The 14,312-nt window shown below is 45.3% G+C and overlaps 1 protein-coding gene across 1 annotated transcript in view; it reads left to right on the plus strand.

The window, feature by feature from the left end:
* Positions 1 to 8,356: 8,356 nt before the first annotated feature.
* The window catches only part of LOC109287195 (pancreatic lipase-related protein 2-like), a 13,230-nt gene continuing 7,274 nt past the window's right edge, over positions 8,357 to 14,312 (plus strand). The window contains exons 1-2 of the mRNA XM_019502161.1: positions 8,357 to 8,405; positions 11,118 to 11,272. Coding sequence (XP_019357706.1) covers positions 8,357 to 8,405; positions 11,118 to 11,272 — 204 coding nt within the window. The remainder of the gene's footprint in view (positions 8,406 to 11,117; positions 11,273 to 14,312) is intronic.

Below are 14,312 nucleotides of genomic sequence, written 5' to 3' on the forward strand. Positions count from 1 at the left end.
GGGACCCCACTGCCCACGTCCTTCCAGGTTGAGAAGGACCCATCCACTACCACCCTCTGGGTGCAGCCCTCCAGCCAGTTGGCGACCCATTTGACTGTGTGGGTGTCGACACCACAGTCCCCCAGTTTCTTAATGAGAACGGGGTGAGAGACAGTGTCGAAAGCCTTCTGGAAGTCCAGGAAGACTATGTCATTGTATGTAGATGCCTGACTCTCAACTCCCAAAACAAGTCCTCTACTCCCAGTTACAGCCCAAGATCTTGTGGTCACCAAAGGAAATGCTATAAGGATACACTGTAGGCAAACCTCAAGAAAACAGATACCAACGTCAAGTGTTAGGAGGAGCCGGCTGCCAAACGACTTCAGTGGCACTTCAACCTCAATGAAGCGGTAGCCCATTTCAAGGAAAGGGTCTTGCATTCAAAGCAGAGAAGAGAAAGAGGAGCCAGGAAAAGGAGAGGGATCCCAGCCTGCACCCCACTCTCCCCTGCAAAAAAGACTTCTGTGGACAGATCTGCGACTCAAGGATTGGACTATTAAGTCATCACAAGGCCCATCAATGAACTGTGGTAGAGATCATCGTTGAATAGAAGGATTACCACCACCAATGAAAGTCACTGCATTAGACCTAAGCCAGTTCTAGATTTAGTTTGCCAGCCTGATGAATTCTAGGAATCTGGCAAGAATCTCAATCCAGCTTTGTATCCAACCTTCAAAGCAAGTCCACCCCTCTTCAGACAGACTGGCTAGAAACCATAGACCCAAATGCTCCAGCTCTTTGTGAGATTAAGACTGTGCATTTTGTGACTCACCCATTTCTACACAGGCAACAAATGGATATTGAAGTTGCTCATTCAAATTAAAGGAAAAACTTTTTATAAAGTTATTGCTGGTAAGCATTGCTCATTTACAAGCTTCCTATCATTAGGAAGTTAGTATTCAAAATACAATTCAAGTAAATCCTTTAAGTGAGGTGTTACAAAATAGAAGGTGTCATGATTAGCCCTTGACTTCCCTGTATTCTTGTCCTGTGAGGTGCTAGAGAAGGAGGTGTGGTCTCACATTCATTGCTATACAGCACAGGTGTTCAACCTTTTTTAGTCTAAGTATCCCCGGCGGCTGGACGCCGAGCAGGGGGTGGGGGGTAGCATGCAGCTTAACGCTGAGTGAGTGGGCAGGGATGGACTGCCACCACCTCCCAGGAGCAGGGCTGGGGTGAGGCAGGGAAGCTCACCAAGCTGGGGTGAGGGCAGAAGTGCCCTCTGTGGGGCAGGGAAGCTCACCGGGCTGGTGTGTGGCAGTGGCGGCTGCTGTGTGCGAGCTCCTCCCCCCCAACAAAGGATTGCCATTGCCCTTGCCCCACCCTGCCCCTGCTCCTGGGAGGCAGTGGTGCTCTGTCCCTGCCCGCCCGTGCATACCCCCTAGGACCAATCCGCATACCCCCATTCGACAGCGCCTGCTATACAACAACATAGCTTTAAAGGGTTCCCAGTATATTCACCTCAAAATACTCTAAGCAAGCCAGAAGTTTTGCTCTGGATAATGAGACCAGCAGCGATGTATCTGCAGAAAGTGTGCACGTGTGGATACATGACAAGCCTACCACAGAGTAATCCATCTCAGATCACACACTGTACTAAAGAGCACATACATAACCAGCTCCCCCAAAGCAGGTAAGCTATCTCGCGCTGGCTCCAAAGGCATAAAAACAAGCAAGACCTGTTCTGACTCATTTCAAAGGTTCACCCTAGTTGATCCAGCTGTAAGTAGGTACTTGGTCACTCAGGCAGGGGAGTGCAGGGCAGACTGACACAATACCAGTCACCATGTGCCATTGGCTACAGAAACCAGTGTGGCCTTCACCACACCAGCCCAATGGGCTATTAGGTTCAGATACACCTTTAATGCGACTTGGAAGGCATCATGTGTCCAAACCTGTAATACTGTCTTAAAAGCTTAATTTTTATTTTGTGACATGTCTCAGGGTGCCTGTACACAAGCGCAGAGGCTGGTCCAACATGCTGTAATTATGCTGTAATCGATTAATTGAGTCTGCTGGACCACGGCAAGTACCGCGTTCCAGCAGTCTCCTGCATCTTGTGTATTAGCATCCCCATGCTTAAAAATGGTGGCAGGGGCACTTAAAGTTCATTCAACGAGCTTTAGTTCAGTTCAAGCATCTCCAGTACCGTATTTAAGCATGGGGATTCTGATGCAAGAGATGCAGTGGTGCTTTAATTAGAGAGGCTTTCAGAGCGGCTTTAATGAAAGAGTCGCCTCCCCCCCCTTCCCCCCACAGATGTGTAAAGTTTTCTCAGTTACTGAGGAGCCTAAAAGGAGCTGAATGTTTTCATGCTCCAAAATCCACATGCACAGTCACATCAACTTGAAAACTCATAAGCTAGTGGCAGGCCTGGGTAGAGTTTGCAGTACAAATTTGGACTTTGATTATTCAAAGTGCTGGGAAGCCTTTTTTTGGAGCATGATAATGCAAATGTTCCCTTAAGGTTTCCTAGACAAAATAAGCATTTGATGAAAGGCAGGATTTAAGAACTGGAACAGACCAGAATAAAAGAATAGTTTTGGGCTCCACAATTCAAAAAGGATGTGGGGAAGCTTGAGAGGGTGCAGAGGAGAGTCACGTGCATGATCAGGGGTCAGGAAAACAGACCTTATGACGACAGACTGAGAGCCATGGTGCTCTTCAGCCTGGAAAAGCGCAGGCTCAGGGGTGATCTGATGGCCACCTATAAGTTTATTAGGGGTGTTCACCAGTATCTGGGGGAACGTTTGTTCACCAGGGTGCCCCAAGGGATGACGAGGTCTAACGGTCACAAACTCCTCTGCGACCATTTCAGGCTGGACATAAGGAAGAGCTTCTTTACTGTCCGAACCCCCAAGGTTTGGAATAGACTGCCGCCAGAGGTGGTTCAAGCACCCACTTTGAACGCCTTCAAGACACATTAGGATGCTTATCTTGCTGGGATCCTATGATCCCTGCTGACTTCCTGCCCCTGGGCAGGGGGCTGGATTCGATGATCCTCCAGGATCCCTTCCAGCCTAAATGTCTATGAAATCTATGAAGTAGTTTAATATTTTGATTGATGTCATCTCCGGAACAAGCTTTGCTTCTTAAGAGCAACAGGGAAGGAGGAGAAATTGGTTACAAAATACAGTCAACCCCTGGTTCGGGAATGAATGCAAACAGAACTGAAGAGGAGGATGGCCGTGTAGATTAGATGCCAGTTTAATGGGAAGGTCTAAAGAACCTAGAGGACTCGCATATCTCTAATGCCTGGGTACCTACCTAAAGTTAAGTATCTAGTGCCACTTCCATAGATATCAGTTGTGTAACCATCACAGGTTTCAGCAAATGCAATGAGGCTCTGGGACTACTGGACCAAAAGAGGCCTCTGAGCTAGCAAAAGCAATCATTTGCAGGCAAACATCTGCCCAAAAAAGCCCTAAAAACTGCCCAGCCCTTCATATACACCACAGCCATGAAGAAAGTTATGAAAGCAAAACCAAAAATACTCTCTGATATGCCACAGGTAAAAATCAGGTAAGAGGAGGACCCTGCCACTGCTTTACTTTCAAAGTTACTAGGTCAGTGTATGCTCAGATGATCTGAGGAAGAGGAGCACGTTAGGACCAGGTTTAAAAACACCTTTGCGTCCTAACTTTCGTAGATACCTATGAAAGTCATGAACAACAAATGTATTTGAATAAACTCCAAGAGGTGCGTACAACAAGCGAGTCAGCCAGGAGATTTTCTGTCTATAAAGAGCAGCACCAAGCCATTTTAGTCTAAAGTCAGTCAAAAGGCAGCGTAGATTTGCAGCCACTATCCATTCTTATTTCTTTTCCTCTCCTCCGGTTATCGTTCTCCTATGTCACATATGAAATTAAACCAACAGGGTTCCTAAATACTGGCATCTCACTCCAACAGGAGCAACTCCAGCAGGAATTATGGCATGAACCAGCACCTGTGACCACAGTGTTATGTGCCTAAACACCAGATTTAGGCACTTAACATCAAGTGCACACTAAAAACTTGTAAGTCCTTTGGTGCATGAACAACGCCCTGAGAGAGGACCAATGGTCTTGCAATGACAGCGCTGGGCTTGGACCTGACAATCCTGAGCCCAACGGCTGGCTTAGCACCAATGTGACCCTAAGCAAATCATTTGACCCCCAATGCAGCAAAGGACCTAATCCCAAATTACATTTCTGCATAATGATCCCTTCTTAAAATCGTAAAATCTACACATCACTATCTAAAGTGGGGCTCCTATCATGCATCTGGGCACTACATTAGCTTTACAAATAGGTACCAACTAGAACAATAAGGTCACGTTGGAAAATTTTTGTTGGATTTATATGGGCGGAGGCTCACAAAACTGGTCCGAACTGGTTCTAGTCTTCTTAAAAGGAAACATACCTCTAACACAGTGTGGATTTGTGCTGTCAGGAGCTTCTCAAGCTGAAGACATACTTCGGAAACTGAAGGGAGAGTAATGACCGCAGGGTAAGTCTCCATCGGAGGTGTGCGCTGGGAGTTTTGCTTCTCTTCTAGCCCTTTGAAAGGTCTTCCAAAATCCTTGCCTAAGGTGACAGATCTAAAGTTCATACTTCAGACTTTTCTATGGGTAGTGTGCGAGTGCCAGGGATACCTAAGCCCATAGATGGGTCCTGCCAGGGTGCTTGCTATCCCTTGTGTGAATGAAGAGGCCCAGACAGCACCAGGACAAGTTTATGCTCTGAGCTCACACGGAGATCTACACAAATCAATCCCTCGCCCCAAGCAGAGCTTAACATTAGCGGGATACTGCGGGAACGCAGTGACTGAAATTGGACGAGAGCTTTCTCATCTGCTCCTTTGATGATGTTACTTTTGTTCAGCAAAGGAAGCCCTTCTTTCACACCCCCACTATGCCAGTTAGCAGATCTGTAATGCTCAACACCAGGCTAATTTATGCAGAATTTAAGAGCAGGGCGATTAAATCCATCTTATTCATAAATCCAGACTTTTTTAAGTTTACAGGGTCTGACTCATTAATGATATTTGATTGCTTTTTCATGTCCCCTTTAATTTGAGAATAGATTTAAAATGGAAGCAAGGGCATTTAAAAGCCAGTCTTGTTTCTTGCCTTGCACGGGTGATATGAAAGGCTAGCAAACTGATTTAAGTTGTTTGCTACCTCTCTTCCTTCCTGTAGCACCCCCCTGTATCACACACATCCAGCTACTTCTCAGTCTCAACTGCCTGCTTATAATCTCTCAGTCTCTGCCTTCTGCTAATTATTTAAACTAAGATAAAATCTATTGGAAAGGTTGCTGCCCTAAACAAGCTGTGAGCTACAACAACCCAGCTCCGGTCTAGGGTGGGCTGGGGGGGCTTTGGCAGTGTGACGGCAGTGGAGATGGGGAGGGGGGCTCCCTGCATCTGTGCCAGGGCCAAGCAGGAGGGAGCTGCACCCATGCTGCTACCTGCTTCTCCCCAGGTGGGGTCTGAGTGCAGCTTGTAGCCTGCGGGGAGCTGTGCCAGGGCCAGGCAGTGGGAGCTGTGTCCACACTGAGCCCTATCCCTACCCCACCTCCCAGATGCAGCACGGGCACAGGGGAAAGCTGCCCAGTGGCTAAAAGCTGCCCCCAGGCCACAGCCTTAGGAAGTGGAGGAGGGTGGGCAAGGAGAAGCAGCGTGGGCATGGGGGCATCTTCCTGCTGCTCAGCTCTGGCACAAGAATGGGCATAGGCAAAGCCCTCCAGCTCCATGGTGCCAGATGCAGTGGGTCTATGGGTCAGATCCAGCCTGCAGCCCATAAATTGCCACGCCTAGTTTAAAATATTTTATTTTGGGATGCAAGATTAACTTCTGACCTTAGTTACAGGTAACAGCTCTTACTGAACTCAATGGGAGACAAGAATATATTTGAGCACCAGAAACTGGTCCAAAGTTTGCTGAAAAAAATGTTATATGTAATAAAATTGCACTTCCTGGCTATTGAGAACTTACTAATACATGATGTCCCAACTAGTAGAGCCCTCTATCTGAAAAAAATATGCATACTAAATTTAAGTTTTAGAACATGATTAAACTTACTAATTGAGTTTGTTTTAATGACTTATTTCACTTAAATAACTTAGCAAATCCATTAAAAAGGTATCGTTGTTTGAATCCACATTATGCCAAAACTGAGCTAGCAAAGTGGAATTGAATCTTTGGAACTTTAAGTGCATTAGTTTTTCATAGTACAGATGGCATAAACTGTAAAGTGTGAAACTTTGCTGTATGTGCTGAGCTACCTGAGCAGGGTATCAAGTAAGCAACACACATAAAACACTTTTAAGCAGTTTTAACTGACTCCAATGACAAGGTAAGCCAGTGATTAAGTGGTTTGACGGATGAGAGGTGATGAGTACAAATGAGGGAGTTATGGTTGAGATTTTCAAACATTTATAGGTCAATTAGGAACACAAGTCCCATTCAAAGCCAATGATACTTGTTTTCCTGGTTCACTTAGATTCTTGAAAATCCTCTCCAAGATGTATAAATACTATAATTTGACAAGAATGCTTATATATTAGGCGAAACGTTAATTCTGAATTGACACCACTCTAGCACACAGATATCATGCTAACCTGCACCCCAGACCAAATCCAGACCATGGAGCTCCTTGTGAGCTGGATCCAGACTGCAAAGAAGCTCCTGGGCTGAAATCAGACTTGGTGGCAGTGGGGCAAGAAATATTGCAAGGGTTAATGAAGCAATTATTTGCCCCCCTCCTGCTGCCAACGCACATGCCCATCAGGGCTCCATAAATGGGAATTTGGCAGCAGGCACTGCCCTGCAAATTCCCAGCTCCTCATGGGCTGTATTTATGACACCCCTTTTTCAGCAGATCACCAAAAGTCTCACTTATTTCCCTGTAAATTTCCCAAATAGAAATGATCAATACCTCATCAGGTCATCGAGACCATTAGTCCAATTTAAGGTCCTACTGCAAAGCAATGGAAAAAAAAATAGCATTCCAGTGATACCATTTTAAATGACAACCCTAGCGAGAATCTGTCTGGACACCCATTCAGAGTTCGCAGATAATATACAGCAATTAGCACATCTACCCTGAGATGGATTGTCTCTGAAGCAGAAATGAACACATGCTGTGGACAAGGCTTATGTTGGCAATAAAACATTCCCCAAAAACCAGTGGCACGAGGAACACAATGATACCTGTAGGTAGTACTCGGGGCTCAATAAGCCACAGCTGGCTAATTTCAGGTTACCCTAGCTACATCTTGAGTGCTGTAGCAATGCTAGAAAAGGTTTTACACTAACATATGAAGAGCAAGATTAGCTCCCTGTATTGTGTGTGTGTCTGGAACGTCCATTACGGAGGCAGATCAGCAAGGATTGGTTTTTGTTTATTTGGGGGTAGCCCCCAGAAGGCCTAGGTATGGACCATGAATCTCACAGTGGGTGCATCTACATGTGCAATCAATATGACATGATAAACTCCAGACCTGTTTGCACCAGAGTTGACTGCTCCCAGGCGCAGCATCTGTATTTTGCCCGGGACAGAAGTAGTTTGAGATGGGGCAGAGCAGCCCCAGGATGGCAGCAGACTCAGGGGGTCAATCCTGGGCAGAGGAGGGGCTGACTCAGGCACAAGAGTGCTAAAGTATGGAGCCATGAGGCGGCCAGCCCCTGTCACCATCTATACCTGCATTTCAGTGTAGTAAGTAACTATGCCGTAAGATAGTACTGTCACCGACAGGGACAGTATTATCTTATGGTGGAGTTAATTAATTACCTGCGTCCCAACACTGGTTCATGTGTACACAGTGACACTTTACTGCAGAGCTAATCAACTCCACAGTAACATGCACGTGTAGATGCATCTAGTGCCTAGCTCGTGTTCAAAGGTCACTACGCAATGACACCCCTGCTCCAAAGATTATGCAGTTTAAATGGCTAGGACTCTACTTCAGCGTTTTCAGCTCCGCTGACTTTATTGAAGTCTTTGGATAGGGTTCTTTTACAGCTTTAACTTCTGGAGTCAAGTGGTTACAAAAGAAACTCGGGTTTCCTTTTAACAAAAAAACTTGCTAGCGCTGATGTTCACAGAGAAAAATCTGAAACTCCTGCAGGAAACACAAACTCCACTTCCATTCTTTGGAAACGTGATCTTTCACCCAATCCTGAACCTACTGGGTCCATTTCAATGAGCTGAAATGCTGGAGGTTGACAATGCTCCTACTACATGACAGTATTTTTGTAAATGGATGAATCTAATCTTAGCTGAATTCTAGATGCACGTTTTATTCTGCTTTAAACTGTATTTATTTTGCTTTAGATGTTTGGCATTTGGATCGCTGCACTTTTTCTGCTCGACACAGCCAAAGGTGAGACTAGATACAGATGAGGACTACCAAGTGACTGAATTCTTCTTGTCCAAGCCACAATACCTTTACATATATTTTAACAAAAATGTTACAATAATAGTTTGATTTGGAATGGTGGTTCTCCTTATGACCAATTTGTTCCTTAGTTTAATATTTTCATCATATTCACCCAGCGACTTTTCTTTAAGAAAAGCTTCAACAGGCCAAAGGAAAGCCCTATATCTCTGTATGGAAGAGGAGTCTAATCCTTTCACAACTGTTTCCTGTTCAAAATAATAATTATTACTTGTTGTTTGTATTATGGTATCATCTTAGTGATCCAAGCACAGGCTAGGACTTCATTGTGCTGCACTAACACACAACTAGACAGTCCCTGCTCCAAACTGCTTACTCTCTAGCTAGAAACAAGATTGAACAGGTGGCCTCCGATAGACGTACCAAGCAAACACAAGAAAACAGTGAGATGAGATTGTTCGGCATGACAGCTAATGACTCTGACCCCTGCTATGCTTCTTTCACTTACTTTGCTATTTAATGTATAGCAAATTTAAGGGCTCAACAAAACGTGTAAGGCTGTATATACGAGCGTGCAGGAAATATGTACGTGCTTCTATACAAATGCATGTTGCTCCTACACAAATGCATGTTGCTTCTGTACAAATGCACATTGATGAGGCAATGGAAGCCAGTGACTTTAATTATTTAGGCTGTAGCTTTTTCAGTAGGTGGTCCCGATATACAAACAAGGCACACAGGTCTGATCTTTGATCAATAACGTGCCAAGAGCTACATAACAACAATGATAATAATATAATCTAAGGGCATGATTCCCAAGTTCCTAAAGTGATTAGAAACTCTTAAGAAAAGCCCAGATCACTTGTAAGGTCTCAAACATACAGTGCATCTGCAGATCCATAATACCGTTTTGGTATTGCTCTTGCCAGTTGTACGGAGTGTGAAATAACCTGCGTGGTTGTTGCCGCTACTAAAAAGTCATCATTTGCTCTCAAGCACCAGAGTATCCGTGTATTGTTTCTCTCCATTCGGAGCAGGAACTCCTCAGGGTGCAGATACAGCAGAAAAGGGTTGGGTAAATGGGCTTCTTAATGGCAACTCCCATAGATTGTCTCTCGTTATTGTATTTAAACAATAAGCGTGACAAAATGACTAAGTTTTAGGCGTGCACTGAGACTGTGTATTACTTTGGGCACTTCTGCTTCCCTTTAAGCCTTTTGGATAATAGAGGAAGTTATTTAAGATGTGGGCTTGATAATCCATGGTATGTTGGCCGTCACGTGAAGAACTTCCCTGAACAAAGCGATCCAAAGGCGTGCTTGTTTCGAGGCACTTAATCAGGGCTGCATACATTTTCTTGAAGGGGTGCAATCTGCAAAAATTTGCACCCCTGGAAGAAAATCTAGAAGTAATTAAAAAATAAAAGCACCTTCCATCTTTTTCTAGTTATCAAGCAAGTTCAGCAATGGTATGAAGAGCAGCTGTCCTGCCTCTGCCTTCGAACCATGCCCTCCCCAGTAAGACTTTACACATGCAGGAGCTGTCTTATGGAGCACAGAGTCCTGTTACCAGCCACTAGCTGCTTTCTCTGGGGAAGGTCATAGAAACCCTGCTGGAACCAGTTACGGGATAGCCTGCCTCTACAGGAAAATTATTTCTGATGCTCCTTAGGCAGAGGTTGCATGAAAGTATTGCGTTCTTCTAACACCTTTTCTTAACTATTTAATGCTAATATAATGTTGGTTATTTATATCAGTGTCCTACTAATAATCTTGGGGGCTAAAAATATTTCCTCCTGTTGCAACTCCCTCCACTCTTAAAAAGCACAGGCCAACAGATCACTCAAGAAATGGTATCTAGGGATGTTATAAGCAAAGCTTCTCCAGGTTACAAACTTGAGCCATCTTCAGATCAACAGACAACAGCAGAAGGGACTATTTTTATATAACCAACTAACTTCTACCTCAGAGCAACCAAATTCACCCAGAAATTGCAGTCCAAGCAACCCAGCCTTAAAACAAACCTTCAGCATATGAGCAAAACTGGCTAAAGTGCAGGCTTGGTTAAAGTAACTGGTTTAATTAAGAGGCAGACTTGGAGAAAACTTGTAATGTATCTGCCCTTTTACAGAAATGGTTCAAAATTAGTGGCTCCTCTGTGTTTAGTGGAGAAAGCCCATGAGAAAACACAGCTATTCTTTTCAGGTGCAATTTGCTTAATTAGCAAAAAAGGCAGTTGAGTTTCTTTAGCCCAACATGCACGAAGCAAGTCCTCCATCCACCTCTGTGGCCCAGAGGAACCAGTGCGAGTCTTGTGCTCAAGGATCTCTGCCCGATGGTACCCAGGGAATGCTCAGGTTGGGATGGGAGGAGAGACAAGGTTAAAAGATCCTCCGTGATGTAGATGCTTTGGTCACCCCCATTTCCTCCAGGCTATAGTTTTGTTAGGTGAACCCTTGGAGTCTGGTTGAAGCGTTTGGGAACCTGACTTGTCCCCAGTGAAACTGTTATGACCTCAACAGTGTTGCTCAGAGGAAAACTAATCACCTCCCCAGAAAAGAATTCTCTGCTTCAGGGATCTCAGAAATGGGAAAGAGAAGCAAATCCCTCCATCACCTCCTTTGAAAGTGGTGGTAGTCTCGGCTACAGAGCCAAACTGGAACCCATTTCTAACGCACCAAAACTTTGTGTGTCACAGGAAGAGAAGTTTGTTATCAGAGGCTTGGCTGCTTCCCAAATAACCCACCGTGGACTGGTACGCTGCAAAGACCACTGCTAGGCTTGCCCAGCTCTCCCGAACGAGTGAAAACCACATTCCTTCTCTACACTAGAGACAACCCCAACAGATACCAGGTAAGAAGAGCCAGGTCTCGTTTAAAAATTGAAAATGCTAACTACTCTTTGCTGAAAAGAAGATCTGTGTCCTTTTCCCATGCTCTCCACCAGAACAGTCTCAGTTCGGCAGCATCCACCTGCTGATTTCTCCCTATTCCATTGCCCTTTTCCAGGCATTTAGTCCAATAAGCCACATCTATTTACACAGTATCAATTATAAGCCTCCAACAATGTCATTTTAGTGACTGAAGCCTGCTGATGTATTCCGAACCCTTATAAGCGCCCCGTGTGCACTTTGCAATAAACAAAGGGTCAAACTCTTGCTTCAAGTTTGCTACCCAAAGGCCAAAGCCAGAAAAGGAGCTACAAGGAAAATCTGTTCTGCTGCCATTTGGGTTCGACAAGCCTCCAAATACTTGGTCCTGCCTAGATCAAGAGGTTGGAGGACACCTTGAGGTCCCTTCCAGCTCAATATTTTTCCCCCCACCATGAACACTGGCAGGAGGTGTAGGAAGTCTAGGAAGACTTTGCAGGGTAGACCTGAGGATCTGGGATACAGCAGTGAGACTCCTAAATCACATGGTCCTGCTCTCAGAGGTCCTGCCTGCATCTTAATTTAAGTGAGGCAAAATGTAGTAATGGAGGGCAGGTAGAAAGGAGACAGACTAGAAAAGAAAATAAAGGAGAGGCTGTACAGTAGGGGAAGAAGGAGAGAAACAAGAGTACAAGGGATGGGGAAACAGGAGAGACTGAAAGAGGTGACAGATAAGGAAGACTCAAGACAGAAGGAAGGAGAATTAAAGAGCGTATGTACAAGAAAGGAGAGAGAAGCAGAGGAAAGGGTAGTGAAGGAGGGACAGATGGAAGGAAAGGAGGAGGAACAATTATTAACACACTTCAGAAGAGAGAGACTAAAAGAAAAATGACATTGAAAAGCACTGGAGAAAAGGCTATGGCAAGACACAGAGATATTGGGAGAGAGCCCTGAGAGAAGGGAAAGACAAAGCATGAAAGCAAGGGACACAATATGTTCTTTCTTTTATTCCTCAAGTTTAATGTAAAAGGATATTCATTAAAACACACAAGATGCATACACTCATTATCACCCTGAAATCTACTGTCTTTGGAGTAATCCTCTGAATTTCCAAGCAAGAAACCTCAGCCAGGGCAGTGCCAGGGGAGGCTAAGTGTGGAGAAAAAGGGTAGAGTTCAATGGGACTGCCCCACTGGGACTTGGCCAAAGTGCCGTTAAACTCAGTGCTGGTAGTACCATCTACTTCCATAAGAGTTAGATCAGGGTAATACTGCCCAGCCCACACCTCCTGCCAGTGTTCATGGCAGGGGGGAAAATACTGAGCTGGAAGGGACTTCAAGGTGTCCTCCAACCTCTTGATCTAGGCAGGACCATTTTAGTCTAATGATCCCCGGACTTGCTGCATTAGCAGACAGAGGGAGACGATAAGGATTATTTATTCGTAAAGCGCAGAAAAACAGATGGAGACATGAACCTATCACTCTGGGGACCAGCCAGCCGTACGTGAAGTGTGTACGGTGTGGAGCACACCTATATTCATATCAGTTGAGTGCATAATTCACTTAACTACAACATAATGCCAGTCCCAATTTTGTGCCTGTTGGTTACTTTGCATAAAGGCATAAACCACTTTAAGTAAGAGGAACTCGTGGGCCCATCATAATGTAAATGTACTCTGTTTAACTGCCAAATTGCTTAACCTGACTAGGAGCCACCATCTCTCTCAAGGCTTAAGTACCCTGAATTGAGTAGGCCCTGTGAATACCAAGGTTGTTATTAAGGGCATGAGGTACACTCAAACAAGGTAAGAAGATTGTATGAGGCACAAAACAAATGAATCCAGGCGGTTCTGTTAATTACCAGGCATCACAGCCATTGAGTCCCCAAAAGTTTATTTACCAGATTAGGTCCTACGTAGCCCGCGTACACCCAAGGGTGTGCCCTGATCCCAATCACAGGAGCGTGGTGAGAGGTGAGGGTGCTGTGGGAGGGATCACCATCACTGACATGTGGTTCCCTCCTTCCTCCATAGGGTTAGACTCTAGACAGGCTCTTAACTATTTACAATATTTATTAACATATAATATTCATATACATAGATTTACAGAGTGACCGTTAACCAACTACCAAGGTCAAACCCTAAATAACACTGTGGGAAAAATCGCTTCCAACCACAATCTCCAGGAAAACCCAATATATACACGATAAACCCACAGCTTCCCCACCCCACAGTGGGGAACCCGTACTCAATTAAAGTGTTCACAAAGTTTAACAGGGGAAAAGTGATTTTACTCCTACAAAGGAACAGCCCTTCTCTCTTTAATGCATCAATGGACCCCTACCCAGTTAGGGGACCTAGCAATCAAAGAAACTAATACGGTGCTTTTCAGAAATTACTCTGTCCTATGATAACACTATTTACCCATCACAATAAAACAATTTCAGGAGTATCAAACACAATACAACATTTCAGTTACAAAATAAAAGGCGCAGACATAAACAATCTCAATAACATCTGTTCCTTAATATAGTGTCTGACCCATGGGAACAGATGGTCTTTCTTTCAGTGGGGTCCCTGGGGGTGGGGCGAGAGACTGCTCACCCCACCCCTTCTCTGGGGTTTGCCCACCTCAAACATTTTCCACTCTGGGACCCAAGGGCCCAGTAACTCATGTTACCCCGGTTAGCTGGGTGGCTAACCCATGCAGCCTCTGCTGCTTCCTGGCTCCGCTTCCCTGCACCACCCTGCACACTGCGAGACCCAGCTGCTTACGGGGAGATGGAGCCTGAGCTGCTGCACTGTGGCTCCCAGGGCCCTTGCTCTGTGCGCCACTCTGCGCACTGAGTGACCTGCTGGTCCACTAGGGCTTCAGGCTTGAGCCACCGCTTGCAGCTTCCCAGAGCCTGGGCTCCATGCTCTGAACCGCGCACCGTAACACCTGGCCACCCACCGGCATTGCAGACTCAAACCGCCACTTGCGGCTCCCAAAGCCTGGACTCCGTATGCCAAACCATGCACCATGA

This window comes from Gavialis gangeticus, unplaced genomic scaffold, assembly GCF_001723915.1.
Source record: "Gavialis gangeticus isolate Ggan-Ray unplaced genomic scaffold, GavGan_comp1, whole genome shotgun sequence".
NCBI lineage: Eukaryota > Metazoa > Chordata > Crocodylia > Gavialidae > Gavialis > Gavialis gangeticus.